Consider the following 17,477-nt stretch of genomic DNA (forward strand, 5'->3'; position numbering starts at 1 on the left):
TCTAATTAGACATATCTCTGAAGTCAAGGGAAACAAAAACAAAAATGAACTACTGGGACCTCATCAAGATAAAAAGCTTCTGCATGGTGAAGGAAACCAACAAAACTAAAAGGCAACCAATGGAATGGGAGAAGATATTTGCAAATGATGTATCAGATAAAGGGTCAGTATCCAAAATCTATAAAGAATATATCAAACTCAAAACCCAAAAAACAAATAATCCAGTGAAAAATGGACCAAAGACATGAATGAACACTTTTCCAAAGAACACATCCAGATGGCTAACAGGTACATGAAAAGATTCTCAACATCATTCATCATCAGGTAAATACAAATTAAAAAAAAAAAACTGCAATGAGATACCACCTCACACCTGTCACAATGGCTAAAATTAACAACTCGGGAAACAACAGATGTTAGCGAGGATGCGGAGAAAGGGGAACACTTTTGCACAGCTGGTGGGAATGCAAACTGGTGCAGCCATTCTGGAAAACAATATGAAGGTTCCTCAAAACAGTTAAAAATAGAGCTAGCTTATGACCCAGCAATTGCACATTGTAGTGTTTATCTAAAGGATACAAAAATGCTGATTGGAAGGGGCATATGGACCCCAATGTTTATGGCAGTACTATCAATAATAACCAACCTGTGGAGAGCCCAAATGTCCATCGACTGATGAATGGATACAGAAGTGATACACACACACACACACACACACACACACACACACACACACACACACCACCCCACCCCCGCAATGGAATATTACTCAGCAATCAAAAAGAATGAAATCTTACTATTTGCAACAACATGGTTGGAAGTAGAGTGTATTATGCTAAGTTGAATAAGTTAGAGAAAGATAATATATGATTTCAATCATGTGGAATTTAAGAAACAAAACAGATGAACATAGGGGTAGGGAAGGAAAAAATAAGTTAAAAACAGGCAAACCATAAGAGAGTCTTAAATTCAGAGAACAAACTGAGGGTTGCTGGAGGGGTGTTTGTTGGGCAGATGGGCTAAATGGGTGATGGGCACTAAGAAGGGCACTTGTGGTGAGCAGTGGGTGTTATATGTAAGTGATGAATCACTAAATTCTACTCCTGAAACCATTATTACACTATATGTTAACTAACTTGGATTTAAATAAAATTTTAAAAATTCTTTCTCCCTCTGTCCCTCTCCCACTTGAGGAATCTATATATATAAAAATTTTTTTTTAATTTTTAAAAATTTAAATAAAAAAAGAAAAAGGAAAATTCAGTCTTGACATTATTTGGATTTTTCAATTATATATCATTCTGTCATTCTTACTATATTTTGTTAATTCATTTAATATAGGGTTAAATTATTTTTAACCTTGTGGTGTAATATAAAGCACATAAAAATTGTACAAAATAATAACATCAGCTCAGTGATTTATCACACAGCAAACACCTATGTCATTACATAGCTTAGATAAATAACATTTAAAGAAGAGAACATAGCACCTTAGAAGCTCTGCTGAGCCTATCCCAGACCCTGCCCCTCCCACTCTGAAGGGTGACAGGTATCTCCAGAGAAATGGTAAATCACTTCCTAGCTTTTCTACATACTTTAACCACACAACCAGGCATTCCTAAACACTATAATTTAGTTTTGCATTCTTTTAAACATTATATAGGTGGACTCGTACCATGCCTGTTGTTTTGTGTCTGGTGTCTTTTACTCTATAGCAGTTGGCAATGTTGTTGCATGTAGCTCTGGTTTGTTCATTTTCATTGCTGTGTACTGGTATAACCATACAATGGAATATTATTCTCGACCATGAGAAACTGAGGTAAGTTTGTTATAGACCCTAGAGGAAGTACACAGCATACCTGGTAATGCCACCCAGGGAAGTCAAGACAGATACAGGCAGAGAGAGAGGCAGGACCTGGGGCACATGCCTTACTAGCATCTGTGGGTGGAGTGTTCTGGGGCTCATGGCGTAAGGCCAGATGGGTCCATTCAAACCAAAGAGTAGGGGCGTCAGTAAGCATCATGAGGGTCTGTGTAGGGGGGTGCATAAGGGGAAGGCCTTGGGAGGTGGGGGAGACTGTTTATCACAAGGACTTTTGGGGAAGTCCTATCAGGAACTTAGATTTGCTTGGTGCTCTACAGATTGCTGCCTGGGACACATACTTGTGTTAGAGGCTAGTGTTAGTTTTTGGTCCCAACAGGCCACGTGGCCAAACAAGATGAACGCCAAGGTAGCAGTAGGGCACAGTAGCTTAGCGAAGGTCTGGACAGTGTTTTTCAAATGATTTCTTTTAGTCTGCAGCTTGTCTGTCACTTCTCTTGACCTACTGGGGAAATAATTGGGATTTTATTGAAATCCAATGATCAGGCTGGAGAGAACTGACATCTTTAAGATGTTTACTTTTCAGGGGCGCCTGGGTGGCGCAGTCGGTTAAGCGTCCGACTTCAACCAGGTCACGATCTCGCGGTCCGTGAGTTCGAGCCCCGCGTCGGGCTCTGGGCGGATGGCTCAGAGCCTGGAGCCTGTTTCCGGTTCTGTGTCTCCCTCTCTCTCTGCCCCTCCCCCATTCGTGCTCTGTCTCTCTCTGTCCCAAAAATAAATAAACGTTGAAAAAAAAAAAAAAAAAAAAGATGTTTACTTTTCAAATCCATAAGTACAATACATTCCTCCATTTAGGTCTTTGTAATTTCTTTGAAATACTTTTTAGTTTTAAGTCTAGAGATCTGCATGTCTTCTGTTACATTTATTCCTACACGTTTGATGTTTCTGATGGCATACAGCATAGTTTAAACATTTTGTTTTCTACTTGTGCATTTCTTGTATGTAGATATACAGTTGAATTTTAGATAGTGATATTTATCCACTGACCTATTAATAAATTTACTTTTTCAAATAGTCATCTCTAGATTCTTTTGGTTATCTAAATACACATTTATTCTGTCTGCAGATAATGACACTTTTGTTTCTTTCTAGTCAATCTTTATGCTTCTTTCTGTTTGTTTTCTTGCTTCATTACACTGGCTGTGATGTCCAGTTCAGTGCTGAATAGAAGTGGTGATATAGTAGGCATTTTTGTTTTTTCCTGAATTCACAGGGTTAAAACTTTTCACAACCTGCCATTATGTATGATGTTTGCTATTGGATTCTTGTAAATACTCTATCAAATTAAGGAATTTTTACTTTTGTTTCTGGTCAGGCTAAGAATTTTTATCAATTCTTATCAATTTAACTCCACTTGATTGTGATGTATTATCCTTTTAAAATATCACTGGATTTGATTTGCTAATCATTACCTAAGCATTTTCCCATCCATATTAATGAGAAGGATGAGGTTTGTATCTTTAAAAATAATGTCTCTGGGGCGCCTGGGTGGCGCAGTCGGTTAAGCGTCCGACTTCAGCCAGGTCACGATCTTGCGGTCCGTGAGTTCAAGCCCCGCGTCAGGCTCTGGGCTGATGGCTCAGAGCCTGGAGCCTGTTTCCGATTCTGTGTCTCTCTCTCTCTCTGCCCCTCCCCCATTCATGCTCTGTCTCTCTCTGTCCCAAAAAATAAATAAATGTTGAAAAAAAAAATTTTTTAAATAAAAATAAAAATAATGTCTCTGGGGGTACCTGGGTGGCTCAGTCAGTTACGCGTCCGGCTTCAGCTCAGGTCATGATCTGTCTCACAACTCATAAGTTTGAGCCCTGCATCGGGCTCTGTGCTGATAGCATGGAGCCTGCTTCAGATTCTCTGTCTTGCTCTCTTTCTCTCTGCCTCTCCCCCGCTCGCTCTCTTTCTCAAAAATAAATAAAACATTTTAAAAAATAACATCTTTGACTTTGTTAACAAGGTTAAGCTGACTTTATATCACAAGTTTGGATGTGGTTCCCCCTCCCCCCCGGAGGAGTTTATGAGATTGGTATTATTTCTTTATTAAACAAATAGAGGAATTTACTAGTAAAGCTGTCTGCATTCAAAGTTGTCTTTATAGGGAGGGTTTTATTAAACAGATTCTACTTTTTTAATAATTACAAAATTATTTTGACTTTCTTGTGTCACTTTGGATAGGTGCATTTTTAAGGAATTTGTCATTTTATTCTTATTGATTTTTGTTTGGTTATTCTTTTAGCTATTGAGAAGGGTCTGTTAAAAGTTTTTTACTGCAGTTGTAGATTTCTACATTTCTTCTTTTAGATTATTAACTTTGCTTTATATTATTTTGAAATTATGTTATTGGTTGCATGAAGATTTAGAGGTATATCCCTGGTAGATTGATCAGTGTTGTTTTTTTTTTGTTTTCAGAGTCATTCATAACTTTATTATCAGAACTTCATTTTTTTTTTTGTTTTGAGAGTTTTCCTAACGTGTTGAGCTTTGTGTCTTTTAAGTCCAAGGAGTTGTTTTGTTTTGTCTTTACTTCTCTTAGAAGATCTTGAATTGACTTTACGTGATGAATACAGCTATTTGGGGCTCTGATGAGTTAGCCATACTCTTTTAGCTTTAGAAACTTCTCTACAGGACATTTAGAATAAGTTCTCAAGAGCTGCCCTGGAGGGCATTCAGAAACCCTCCAGAGTTTATTCTCAAAAAAGCTCTTTTTCTATCCAAGCTGAAATCCCAAGGTCAGACTCATCTTCCATGACATAATTCTCTCCTATCTCTGGAATTTCTGTCTCCCTAGGCATCTGCTAGTATCCTGAAATCCCCTCCACCAGCATTCCCAAGGGTCTCAACAAAGGTATCTTCATTGTTTCTCCTGGGAAGCCGCAAAGAGGATTTTTCTTTTTTTTTTTTTTTATTTTTTAAAATTTACATCCAAATTAGTTAGCATATAGTGCAACAATGATTTCAGGAATAGATTCCTTAGTGCCCCTTACCCATTTAGCCCATCTCCCTCCCACAACCCCTCCAGTAACCCTCAGTTTGTTCTCCATATTTATGAGTCTCTTATGTTTTGTCCCCCTCCCTGTTTTTATATTACTTTTCTTTCCCTTCCCTTATGTTCATCTGTTTTGTCTCTTAAAGCCCTCATATGAGTGAAGTCCTATGATTTTTGTCTTTCTCTGACTGACTAATTTCACTTAGCATAATACCCTCCAGTTCCATCCATGTAGTTGCAAATGGCAAGATTTCATTCTTTTCGATTGCCGAGTAATACTCCATTGTATATATATACCACATCTCCTTTATCCATTCATCTCTTGATGGACATTTGGACTCTTTCCATACTTTGGCTACTGTCGATAGTGCTGCTATAAACATGGGGTGCAAGTGTCCCTTCGAAAGAGCACACCTGTATCCCTTGGATAAATGCCTAGTAGTGCAGTTGCTGGGTGGTAGGGTAGTTCTATTTTTAGTTTTTTGAGGAACCTCCATACTGTTTTCCAGAGTGGCTGCACCAGCTTGCATTCCCAAGTGGTATTTTTATTTTCACTTTACTTTTGATGATTCTGTGTTGTTAATTTAAGGTATGTCTCTTGTAAGCAATACAAAGTTGAGTTTCAAACTGAGTATAGATATCTCTAGAATGCCTTTCCCCAGTCTGGTTTAGATTCTCTGCCACTGCATTCTTGTGTTCCTTTGTAATAGTTCTTACACGAACTTAGTTTACTGGTCTGCATCCCCTGTAAGGGCATGAACCATATTTTGTTTATCCTTTTTTAGCCCCTGAATATTTGGTATATAATGTCTGACATCTAGTAGACATTCAACAAGTGTCAGTGGTTTCCAGATCATTAGCTTGGAGCCCTCACACCCTCATTAGCCATGTCTCCAGGCTCCTTTGTTGGGGGTGGGGCTGGGGACAGAGGGCCATTCAGAGGGGGGCCAGGCAGGCAGGGCTTCAAGTCCTCTCTCTCCACTGCAAGCAGAAGTGCTCTTTTAGAAGTCAAAGATCAAATGAAAGATTCTACCTGAAGAAAGAGATCTTTTGCTTTAATGTTTTTAAATTATTTTTCCAGGCCAGTGGCTTTGAAACATTTTTGAACCAGAACTTCAGACATTTATTTTACATAGTTTACAGAAACATGTTGCATGAAACAATCATTGCCCTTATTATGTGTATTGCCCTTTAGTATTTTCTTTTTCTCTTTTTTTAAATAAAGGTCATGATCCACTAAACTGATTTCAGTTGACCTCAATTTGAAAGAAAGTCTTGGTGAAGTGGGTTTTGCTGTCAATAAAAATTGGGTTTCAAATTTTCACTTGACAGTTTTCTAGCTGTGTGATCTCAGATCTTCCGTTTTCCTATCTGTAAAACAGAGAGCATGCCTGTCTTTCAGGGTTGTTGTGGGGATTAAATGTGATAACGCTGGAGCGCCTGGGTGGCTCAGTCGGTTAAGCATCTGGCTCTTGATTTCGGCTCAGGTCATGATCTCGAGGTTCATGGGGTCGAGCCCTGCGCCAGGCTCTATGCTGACAGCACAGAGCCTGCTTGGGACTCTCTCTCCCTCTCTCTCTGCCCCTCCCCTGCTCACGTGCATGTGTGCACTCTCTCTCTCTCTCTCTCGCTCTCTCTAGAAAACTAAGCATTAAAAAAAAAAAACTATTAAGCGTGATAATGCTTATAAAGGAATTAATGCAGTGCCTGATATATAGTTAAAAACAAACGTTCTGTGTCCTTTGGGGAACAGATCTATGATTGTCAAGTTTGGACACAAAACTTAAACATACTCTACAAATTCTATAGAATTTTTCTCACCATCAGAGCATTTAAGATGAAAAAATACATAGAAATACTTTTACCTGTTACAAATTAAAATTGTTTTAGTAGTTAAGTTAAAAATGAGACTATGGATATAAATCCAGTTTCATTTAAAATACCATAAATAATTAGAAGTGACAACAAGCTAATGAAAAGTTGGGTAAAAAAATCAGTAGTTGAGTAAAAAAAAAAAAAAATCAGTTTAGAACTGAAGAATTAAAAAAAAAAAAAAAAAGAAAAAAAGGGGCGCCTGGGTGGCGCAGTCGGTTAAGCGTCCGACTTCAGCCAGGTCACGATCTCGCGGTCCGTGAGTTCGAGCCCCGCGTCAGGCTCTGGGCTGATGGCTCAGAGCCTGGAGCCTGCTTCCGATTCTGTGTCTCCCTCTCTCTCTGCCCCTCCCCCGTTCATGCTCTGTCTCTCTCTGTCCCAAAAATAAATAAAAAAAAAAAAAAAAAAAAAAAGAACTGAAGAATTTAGTAACTTACTGCCTGCATCGGAAGAAATCAAGTGCTTAGCCTTAGATAGTGCTAGGGACACTTTAAAATTTTTTTGAAAAGTCAGTTTTAAGGAAGCCACCAGCAACATAAAAATGCCAAAACAAAGTAACTTTTTTTTATGCTTTACATCATAGGTGTGTTGAAGTTGTGAAAGCCTCTCAGTATGTAGAGCTAGCAAATGATCTGGAAATAAACAAAGCAATTACATACTTGAGACAAAAGGACTTTAACCAAGTAAGTTTTTTAAAGTTTTAGATGTTTTATATGTTAATTGGTCAAAGCAATAATATTGGGAAACTGCTTCTAGAATATTGTTATCTGTGATTATTCTGAAGTTGAGTAATATTTTTATTTGTGTTAACATAATGTCTATTAATATAGTGTTACTTTAATTTTGACCTGTTTGTCCTCTTTGTCCCAGCGTAAATACTTGTCACGCAACGCATGGTTCCTAAATTACTAAACCATGTTCTAGTCCAGAGAACAACTTTTCCCCTAGAGGTTTTCAAACTGTTCTCTAAACCTGTAAGGTTTTTTAGAGGCAGGGAAGGCCAAGAGCCCAACTAGCAGCATGGTGCTTCCATCGTCCTGTCTTCACCAGAGAGCTTTCCCGTGACCTGTTTTGTGTATTTGGTTTACTCTGGAACATTGCTTTGGGCATAAAAGGGTCCCATTGCTAAGCACAATTTCACAGTCCTCCAGGACATCTTGCTGGTATCACTGCTACCTTGCTGCCTTGGGTCAAGATGGAATGGGTGCTCCCCCCTCCGTAGTCTTTAAAATATTTTGTGTTCCATTTGCATTTTCAAGATTTTAATTAGTTTACTTATGTTTTAAAAATGTAATTTCTGCTTTCTTTTCAACATTGCTGCTTTGACTTTGTGTTTCTTTTGTTTGTATATTGTAAGTATGATGAGGTGGGTATAATAAACCTTAGTTGAAAGGAACACTGTTAGGTTAAAAGGGATTGGGTTGACATAACTCATAATGACCATTTGACTAGGACTACTTTATTTACAATTCAAGTAAAAGAGAAAAATATATACCTTCTAATATGAGGTTATAATTCTGTAGCTAAGTAAAGATGCTGAAATCTCAGAGTGTGGTTCTTTGTGATGGTAGTTCTGCTTTGTAGTCACCTTTGTAATAGAGAAAAAATCCATTAAAAAGCCAAAGGTAGATGAAATGAAGTAGTTTGGGCTGAAGGCCCTTGATCATGTGTGGACAGATGCAGTGGAATGCAGAAACCAGTAGCTTAGATGGCATCAGTCGGGAAAGAAAGCCAAAATGAAAGTATATCTATTTTCCTAATTGTTTGTGGGGGGAAGAAAAGAAAACACAACCCAAATTAACAATGTTTTTTCCATTATTTGTTTTGCTATTTATAGCTAAATTTAATTTTATTGGTATACTTTTATCAGTTTCACTTGTAAAGGAATCGATGTTATAATATTTTATTTTGATTAATTAAATGTTTACAGATTTTTATTTTTATGTAATTTCCACACCCAACATGAGACTCGAACTCACAACCCCGAGATCAAGAGTCACACGGTCCACCGACTGAGCCACCCAGGCATCCCTATAATATATTTTATTTTTAAAAACAGTAATATTGGGGGTTGCCTAGCTGGCTCAGTTGGTAGAGCATGTGGCTTTTGATCTCAGGGTCATGGGTTCAAGCCCCACATTGGTCGTGGAGCCTACTTAAAAAAAAATTTAAAAACAAATATTGGCTATGCATTCATTGAACGTGTAAAAGAACGGTTTTGAAAACCACCCATTTCAGGGGCGCCTGGGTGGCGCAGTCGGTTAAGCGTCCGACTTCAGCCAGGTCACGATCTCGCGGTCCGTGAGTTCGAGCCCCGCGTCGGGCTCTGGGCTGATGGCTCAGAGCCTGGAGCCTGGTTTCCGATTCTGTGTCTCCCTCTCTCTCTGCCCCTCCCCCATTCATGCTCTGTCTCTCTCTGTCCCAAAAATAAATAAACGTTGAAAAAAAAAAATTAAAAAAAAAAAAAGAAAAGAAAACCACCCATTTCAAAGCAAAAAATCTTGAAAATATTCCTTTTATTAGAATAGTTACATAGCATTTTTAGAATAGTTTAGAAATTTTAAATATGAAATGTTTTTATTCTCTCAGATGTTTTTAAATGAATGTTTTAAACTTCAAAATATTTCTGTTATTTTAAATAGTAGCACTGCATCATTTTTTACATATTATTTGAATTCATAGTAACCTTTTGGGGGGGAGAATAACTTGGTGTTATATGTAGTCTTAAAGTCTTGTTAACAGTGAGCCGCAAATTAATAAAGATGAAAATTTTTAAATCTAAGACACTTAAAAAACATTTTTTTTAAGTTTCTTTATTTTAAGAGAGAAAGAGATAGTGTGAGTGGGGGAGGGAGAGAAAAGGAAGAGAGAAAAGGGAGAGAGAAAGAGATAGTGTGAGTGGGGGAGGGAGAGAGGGGGAGAGAGAAAAGGAGAGAAAGAATCCCAAGCAGGCTATGCGCTGCGAGTGCAGAGCCCAATGCAGGGCTTGAACTCACAAAACCACAAGATCATGACCTGAGCCAAAACCAAGAGTTGGATGCTTAACCAACTGAGCCACCCAGGCGCCACATCTAAGACACTTTATTAATAGCTTTATTAATAGTATGAATAGCTGTTTCTAAAAGGAATGATGTAAGCTAAACTACTATATGGCATTGCATTTTTTTAATTGTTGTTGTTAGCTTGCTTTTGATAATCTACTTACAGATTTCATAAATATCAGAAAACTGATTATTTTCTCTCTACACTTTACTTTTGAGAATTTAATGGATACATGAGTTACACCTATTCATGTGCCTTATATTTTAAATTAACACATTTATTTTGACACAATCTAAAACTAAAGTTTAAAACCTCAGAATTCTTACTCAAAGGGAAGTGTATCTTATAAAACTTAGAGATTCAAAACAGCAGTGACTTTTACATTAATAGCCATGGACGTTGTATAAAGAGTCAATGAGATAACTCCTATAGGATGAACAACATAAGTAGCAATAATTTCTGAAGTGCATTTTAGGAACTTCTTGGCAATTCTGCAGAAGATCCTTCCAAGAAAGTAAGTGAGAAAGAGAATCTCAAAAGTGAGCATATGATGTTGGGGTCTTTTTTCTTCTTTGTGGAATTATGAACTACTAGCCTAGAAACTTCAGTGATTTTCTTTAATCAAAAACCTTTGAAAAGAGGGGCACCTGGGTGACTCAGTCGGTTGAGCATGTGACTCTTGATTCTGGCTCAGATCATGATATCATGGTCATGGGGTTGAGCCCTGCATTGGGCTCTGCTCTGGGCACGGAGCCTGCTTGCGATTCTCGCTCTCCCTCTCCCTTGTCGTCTGCCCCTCCCCTGCGCGTGCACTCTCTCTCTCAGAAAACAAACAAACAGAAAAACTTGAAAAGAATAATTACTTCTATTGGAACCTACATATGGAGAATGTATCCTTAAAAAAATTGAGTCAGCACACTAAATGGTGCTATATTCGAGGCTTCGTTTGAGGTCAGACACTTGCACGGCACGCAGATTTGTCAAGATATTTTCACTAGCAGCAGCTTGTGAGCGTCGTAAAAACGAAAGCAGCGTTCTTGGTTGGCTCCACTCTCTCCAAGAGCAGAAAGTGCCGAAAGCCATGCATTTTCTGCTCAGTGTACGTTATCTTGAAGGAAGGAAGGAAAACCCATCGCCTTTACCTGCTTTTTTTCCTGTTATTTCTCAGGCGTTTCTAGGTTGAGTACTCACTCACTTTTCATGTAAGGCGTCTGACCATTCCAAATATCCTGTTCGGTTAGGATGGTCTCAGGCCTGCCAAGCGGTTAAAAATGTACTTTCATTTCTCATGGCTTGAAAATATAATTATATTTGGAACTACTCGAGATAATTTTTTGTCGTAGTCCCAGAATTAGTTTCTGTCATCAGTTTTGGGAAAATTCTCGACCATTAGTCTTTCTTTCCTTTCGGGAGTTCCAGTTATGTTTGTCTTAGACCTTTGTGCTATGTTCCCATATGTCTCTTTTTTTCATCTGAGACCTTTTTTCATCTCTTCTTTTCCTTTGCTTATTTAGTCTGAACATTTTCTGGGATCTTGACCTTCAGATCCTGGTTGTCTCAGTAGTGCTGTAGTGCCTTCCAAAGATATTTTTAGTATTTGAATATAAATTTTCTAATTGTTCTCTGTAGAATAGTCTTCTGTAGGCTGATCTCTGATAGCCAAAAGCAGAAATTCTGATTTGCAAAGAGTAAATTTGATTGTGTCCTTTAGGTAAAAACCTCACTTACACCCCATTATGCGGGATAGACACTAAACTGTGTCATAAGACTCACAAGGCCCGATATTTATGACTCTCTGGCTGTACCTACCCTACTGTGAAACCTCTCGGTTAAGTTCTTCATTTCAGTTATTGCACTTTTAGTTTTGCTGTGTCCTTTTTTATAAATGCCGATTCTCGGATGAAATTCTCGTTCTGTCGTCTGTTTTCTTGACCATATCAGTCCATTCCCTTTGTGTCCTCCCCTGGTGTGACACTCAAGACACAGTGGTCTTTACAGCAGCCTTAAGCCCGGATACCGTCCTATTACAATGATCGTAACGTCCAGATATTTCATTTCTAGGCTGTGGAGACCTTAAAAATGTTTGAAAAAAAGGACAGTAGAGTGAAAAGTGCAGCTGCAACCAACCTCTCATTTCTGTATTATTTGGTAAGTTCCGGTTCTTTTACAACGAAGAGTGGATAATGTGGTATTTTTATGTTGCTAAATTTCTCCCCGAAGAGCACGGCCAGAGAGAAGCTCCAAAGAAGACTGGTAGAGAATGGTAGTAGAATGGGGTGCCTAGAGGTCTGATCACGACAAGTTCTGGGCCAGGGGTTGAGTTTATGGATATGAGTGAGAGGACCATCTCAGAAGAAGAAGGGAAGGAGAAAAATTATGGTGGGTAAACATCACTCAGAAGATTACACAGTGCGGATCTGCGAGGTGGGCTAGAGATCGGTTTCAGCACCATGTTAGTAGTAAAGAAAGTGATGGCTCAGGTTACATGATTTACGTAAGGTACAGTGTCATCTATAAGAAGCATACTTTGAGCATCTGCCGGATCCCAGTCATGGGGAATACCAAAAGTCTAAAAGCTCACTAAAAGGGAGCTTCTTAATTTGGAACAAAGGAGGCATGTGGGTGGACTCAGATGGAAGAAAGGAAGGTTGGTTGAAAGTAGAGATAATAAGTGTTTCAGAAATTCAGAGAAGGCACAAAGCATTTTAATTTTGGGGAGACTAAAGGGATGAACAAAAGCACAGAGACAGGAAAGGTGGGAGAGGATGTGAACATAAGGATCACTATATTTAGTTAAACCACATTCTCAGTTCCTCTTGGAACTTCTGGTTGGTGCGCCACTGAGAATCACTGCCGTGCTGAACTACTGTTAACGGTGGAAATTTTACCCCTACTCTGTTGTGATGGAAAAGAGATCAAGACCACTGGTGAGGAATGATAGCAGTATTTTAAGCCTACTGGCAAGAGAATGGTGCCAGGTACAGGTTGAGAGGAGGCTGCAGATTAGGGAGAAAGATGCTGAGTTTTTTTCTAATATGTTTTTAAGATTTTTTGTAGCAGTGGTGATATATGTATATATATATATATTTATTAAAAAAATTTTTTTATGTTTATTCTTGAGAGAGAGAGAGAGAGAGAGAGAGATGGAGTGTGAGTGGGGGAGGGAGACACAGAATCCGAAGCAGGCTCCAGGCTCCGAGCTGTCAGCACAGAGCCCGACGCGGGGCTTGAACTCATGAACCGTGAGATCATGACTTGAGCCGAAGTTGGAGGCTCAACCGACTGAACCACCCAGAAGCCCCTACAGTGGTGATATATTTAAATAGTAATCGCCAACAAGCATGTGGAACTGATCTCAGATGGGAAATCGGGGATAGAGATGATTTGATGATTGTCTGCGTAGAGGTCAGAGCTTTGATAATAGATGCTATGGGCTAATCGTGTGTGTCCTCCTCCCCCAACCAAATTTATATGTTGAAGCCCAAATGTGACTGTATTTGGAGGGACTTGGAGAGATACTTAGGGTTAGATGAAGTCATGAGAGCAGGTCCCCTGATGGGATTAGCGCCCTTATTAGAAGAGAAGGAACCAGAGCCCTCTCCCCGTGAGGACACAGCAAGATGTCCTCCTGCAAACCAAGAAGTGGCTCTCAGCAGACACCACATTGGCCAGCACCTTGATCTGGGATCTCCCAGCCTCCAGAACTATGAGAAATAAACGTTTGCTGTTTAAGCCAGTCTGTGGTATTTGCTATAGCAGCCTGAACTAAGACGATAGAGGGTATCTCCAGGGGCGAGAGTGTAGCACAGAACTGAGTACTGACTTTGGGATTTACATACATTAAAGAGGCAAAAAATAAGAATCAGATCAAGAAGATGGGAAAGGAACTACAGTCTGATGCCTTTGAAGTAAAGGAAAAAAGGAAGGCACAAAGAGGAAGTATATAACATTGAAATCAGAGAGGTAGTCCATGAGAATGAAGGCTAGGAGAGGCACTTTTGCTGGTGAGACAGCAAACTCCGAGCTGGAGATCAGCCGGAATGCAGTTTCCAGGGCAGATCTCTTTGGATCAGTACGTCAGTGAGAAGGGTTGGAAGCGTCACAGAGTGGAGGAGGGGGAAATTGGGCTGTGATGCAGTCACCACAGTCCTTAGCCAACCCTGCGGGACCCCCTGACTTGGGACGGCTGTGCAGCCCTGTCCCCCACTGCGGTGAGGGGGACGGGCCTTCGTGCCTCCGCATCAACCAGTCTCTGGAGTCAGCCTGCTCGCCAGGAAGGGGGCGCAGCTTTGGGCAAGGCACCTCTTTCTCATGGGGCTAGAGTAAGTCACAGAGTGGGCTGACAGCTGAGGCCGTGGCCAGCGGCATTCCCAGCACTTCTGAAGGACGGGTCTGGGGGCTGAAGCATGGTCTCCATTAGAGTCATTACATTTGAATTTAGAAAATCACTTGTAAATTTCGTGCAAATGGTTTAATTAGCGACCAGATCTTGACCAAGTTTGATGAATGTGTGGGAGGAGACCAAGAAGATTTTTTATTTTATTATTTTTTTAATTTATTTTTTTTTTCAACGTTTATTTATTTTTGGGACAGACAGAGACAGAGCATGAACGGGGGAGGGGCAGAGAGAGAGGGAGACACAGAATCGGAAACAGGCTCCAGGCTCCGAGCCATCAGCCCAGAGCCTGACGCGGGGCTCGAACTCCCGGACCGCGAGATCGTGACCTGGCTGAAGTCGGACGCTTAACCGACTGCGCCACCCAGGCGCCCCAAAGAAGATTTTTTAAAAAGAAAGAAACATAGCTAGATTTAGGCGACTGAGCAGAGCTATCAGAGTATCTGATCAATAGTTTGTTGCACGTAGTTCTTGGGAAAATGGTTATTTTGAGGCAACGTAATGGGCCTGGTATATGATATATATTGAACATATGTTATCGGTACCTAGTATGTGGTTGTATCAGTTTCTGTTGCTCTGGAATAAGCTGCCCCAAAATGTAGTGGCTAAAATAACTGTGTATTTCCTCACATTCTACCTGAACAGGCTGGGCTCACTTGGGTGCTCCTTCTGCTGGTCACACATCCTGCTGCCATCACCTGAAGTTTGACTGAGGCAGCATGGTCCAAATGCTTCCCTCACATGTGAGACTTAGCTGAGCCGTTGACCAGCATCTCGTTCCTCCACCTCCTCCTCCAGCAGGGGAGCCCAGCCTTCTTACGTGGGGCAGGGTCCACGAGAGGAGACCCCAGTGCACTCAGGTGGTTACCAGGCTCCTGTGTGCGTTGAATTTGTTGTTATCTTACTGGGCAAAACCAACACGGGAGAGAACCATTCAAGGGCCTGAATACTGGGAGGTGTGACCCTTTGGGGCCACTATTTTAATGATCTGTCACTGCCTGCATTCAGTGTATCCTTTCCATATGCAAAATGTACTCAGCCCTCCAGGGACTCTCATAGTCTCACCTGTCACAGCATCAGGCCCAAGAGCCATCGTCTGCTTGGAGTCTAGATAGAGGTGGGCTTTCTCAGGTGCAGGTCCTCTTGACCCAAAGGTCTGCTTACAGGAAAACACACCGTGACTCCCATCCACTTCACATCCTCCGATGAGATAAGAGTAGGGTCACTGTAATAGATACTCTTATTCCAAAGGGGTGAGGTGGAGGCACCTCGCACCCACTAGTCCTTAGTGGGTCAGACATCTAGCTGAGCACATGTGGTCCACGCCCCCGAAAGTGAGGAAGGGGACGTTCCTTAGGTAGGGCTCAGCTCTGATCCCTGGGAGTGGTGCCCTAATCCTTTAGTCTCTTGTGGCTCTTGCCTCTGCATTCTGGGAACACTTCCTTTTACAGAAAAAATAACCTGTGTTTGCAGCTGATTCACTTTCTTAGCCTGCTTTCTGCCCAGAAAAATTGGGGACCCGGAGGCTGTCTTTCATTTTGGACGGTCTGTCCCTTTAATCCAAGCTGGCAATGCTTAAACTGGTACAACTCCCTTAAAGACCTGGCAGGTTTCCTATAAATCTCATTTGGGGTGCCCACATGCCCCAAGAGCTGCATCCACGGTGGTTTTCAGGGCAGACAGACCCCTTTCCGCTTAGGTGCATGAGGCTGCTGGGGCACAGAGCCCCAAAGATGTTTGGAAGCTTTTTTCTACCTTAAAGAGGAGTGCCTCCTTTGCCAGGCACTACCTTAAATCTTCCTGAGATGTTTCCAAAGGGCATTACAGCCACACCCTTGATCTGATCTCTGCCCTGCAACCAGTTCTTACTCTGAGACTTGCTGCTCAGAGAAACTAGCGACATGAAATAATTTTATTTTCCGGCCCAACACGTCCTTGTTTTGCTATATTTCTGCCAAACTCTAGTTGGAAAATCCGAAGTTTTCTCTTAAGCTCCTCTCTCACTGTACCTTATCAGACCCAATTAAAGTAAATTAATTGGCACTTTTAACCTCCTGCCCAGAAATCTCCTTGGCCACATGCACATATTTACTAAGTACACGTTCTGTCTTCCAAGTCAGTGTAGATGGCAGTTTTCCCAGTTTTATGACTGCAAAACATGACTTGCCCTTTATCTAGCCTCTGATAACAATTCCTTACTCCTTCTCCATCCTCCACTACTATGGTTCTAGTGCTTTCCAGATTTTGCCTGCTGCCTAGTCCAAAAGACAAGGTTTTTTATGTTTTGAGTTTTTTATGACAGTAGCACCCCACTTTTTTTTTTTTTCCAACGTTTATTTATTTTTGGGACAGAGAGAGACAGAGCACGAACGGGGGAGGGGCAGAGAGAGAGGGAGACACAGAACCGGAAACAGGCTCCAGGCTCCGAGCCATCCGCCCAGAGCCCGACGCGGGGCTCGAACTCACGGACCGCGAGATCGTGACCTGGCTGAAGTCGGACGCTTAACCGACTGCGCCACCCAGGCGCCCCGCACCCCACTTTTAAGTATCAATTTTTACATCAAAGTTCAGAGTCCACACAAATACATGAATATTCATAACAGCATTATTCATAATAAACGAAAGTGGGCGGGCACAATCCAGGTGTCCATCAACAGTGAATGGATAAACAAAATGTGGCCTATCCATACAACGGGATATTATTCAGCGATGAACAGGAATGAAATACTGATGCGTAGTACAACATGGATGAACCTTGGAAACATTTTGCTAAGCAAAGAAGCCAGACAAAAAAGCCGCATGTTGTACGGTTGTGTTTATTATGAAATGTCCAGAATAAACAAATCCATGGAGGTGGAAACCAGATTAGTGGCTGTCAGGGGCCAGAGCAGGTGGGAGAATGGGGAGTGACTGCTAATGGGTACAGGATATTTGGGGGGGGGGGATGGTAAAAATGTTGTAGAAATGGCTGTTGGTGATGGTGGTACAATTTTTTGAATGTGTAAATGCCTCAAAAATGTACATTTATCTGACCTGTGAATTGTATCTCAGTGTTTTGAAAGTTCATTCGGGGAAGCAGTCACTGTGAGTATCATGGGAGAAGGGATGTGGGAGCTAGAATTTACCCAGTGGTGGGGGAGCTGTGGGTGAAGGTGCAGGGGGGGTCAGGGGCCTGAGAAGGGACCAGTAGTCAGTGTGTGAGTGGCCCAGCGTGTCCAGCAGCCGCACGAAGGCGGAGTTCTTGGAGAGACCTTTGGGAAGCAGTTGCTTCTGCACAGCTGCCTCCTCCGTGGGTCCGGAGCCAA

At 41.1% G+C, this 17,477-nt stretch overlaps 1 protein-coding gene across 1 annotated transcript in view; it reads left to right on the plus strand.

Annotated features, from left to right (window-relative positions):
• The window catches only part of IFT88 (intraflagellar transport 88), a 145,225-nt gene that overhangs the window by 66,107 nt on the left and 61,641 nt on the right, over positions 1-17,477 (plus strand). The window contains 2 exon segments of the mRNA XM_030307527.1: positions 7,318-7,417; positions 11,838-11,924. Coding sequence (XP_030163387.1) covers positions 7,318-7,417; positions 11,838-11,924 — 187 coding nt within the window.

This window comes from Lynx canadensis, chromosome A1 (genome assembly GCF_007474595.2).
Source record: "Lynx canadensis isolate LIC74 chromosome A1, mLynCan4.pri.v2, whole genome shotgun sequence".
Classification (NCBI taxonomy): domain Eukaryota; kingdom Metazoa; phylum Chordata; class Mammalia; order Carnivora; family Felidae; genus Lynx; species Lynx canadensis.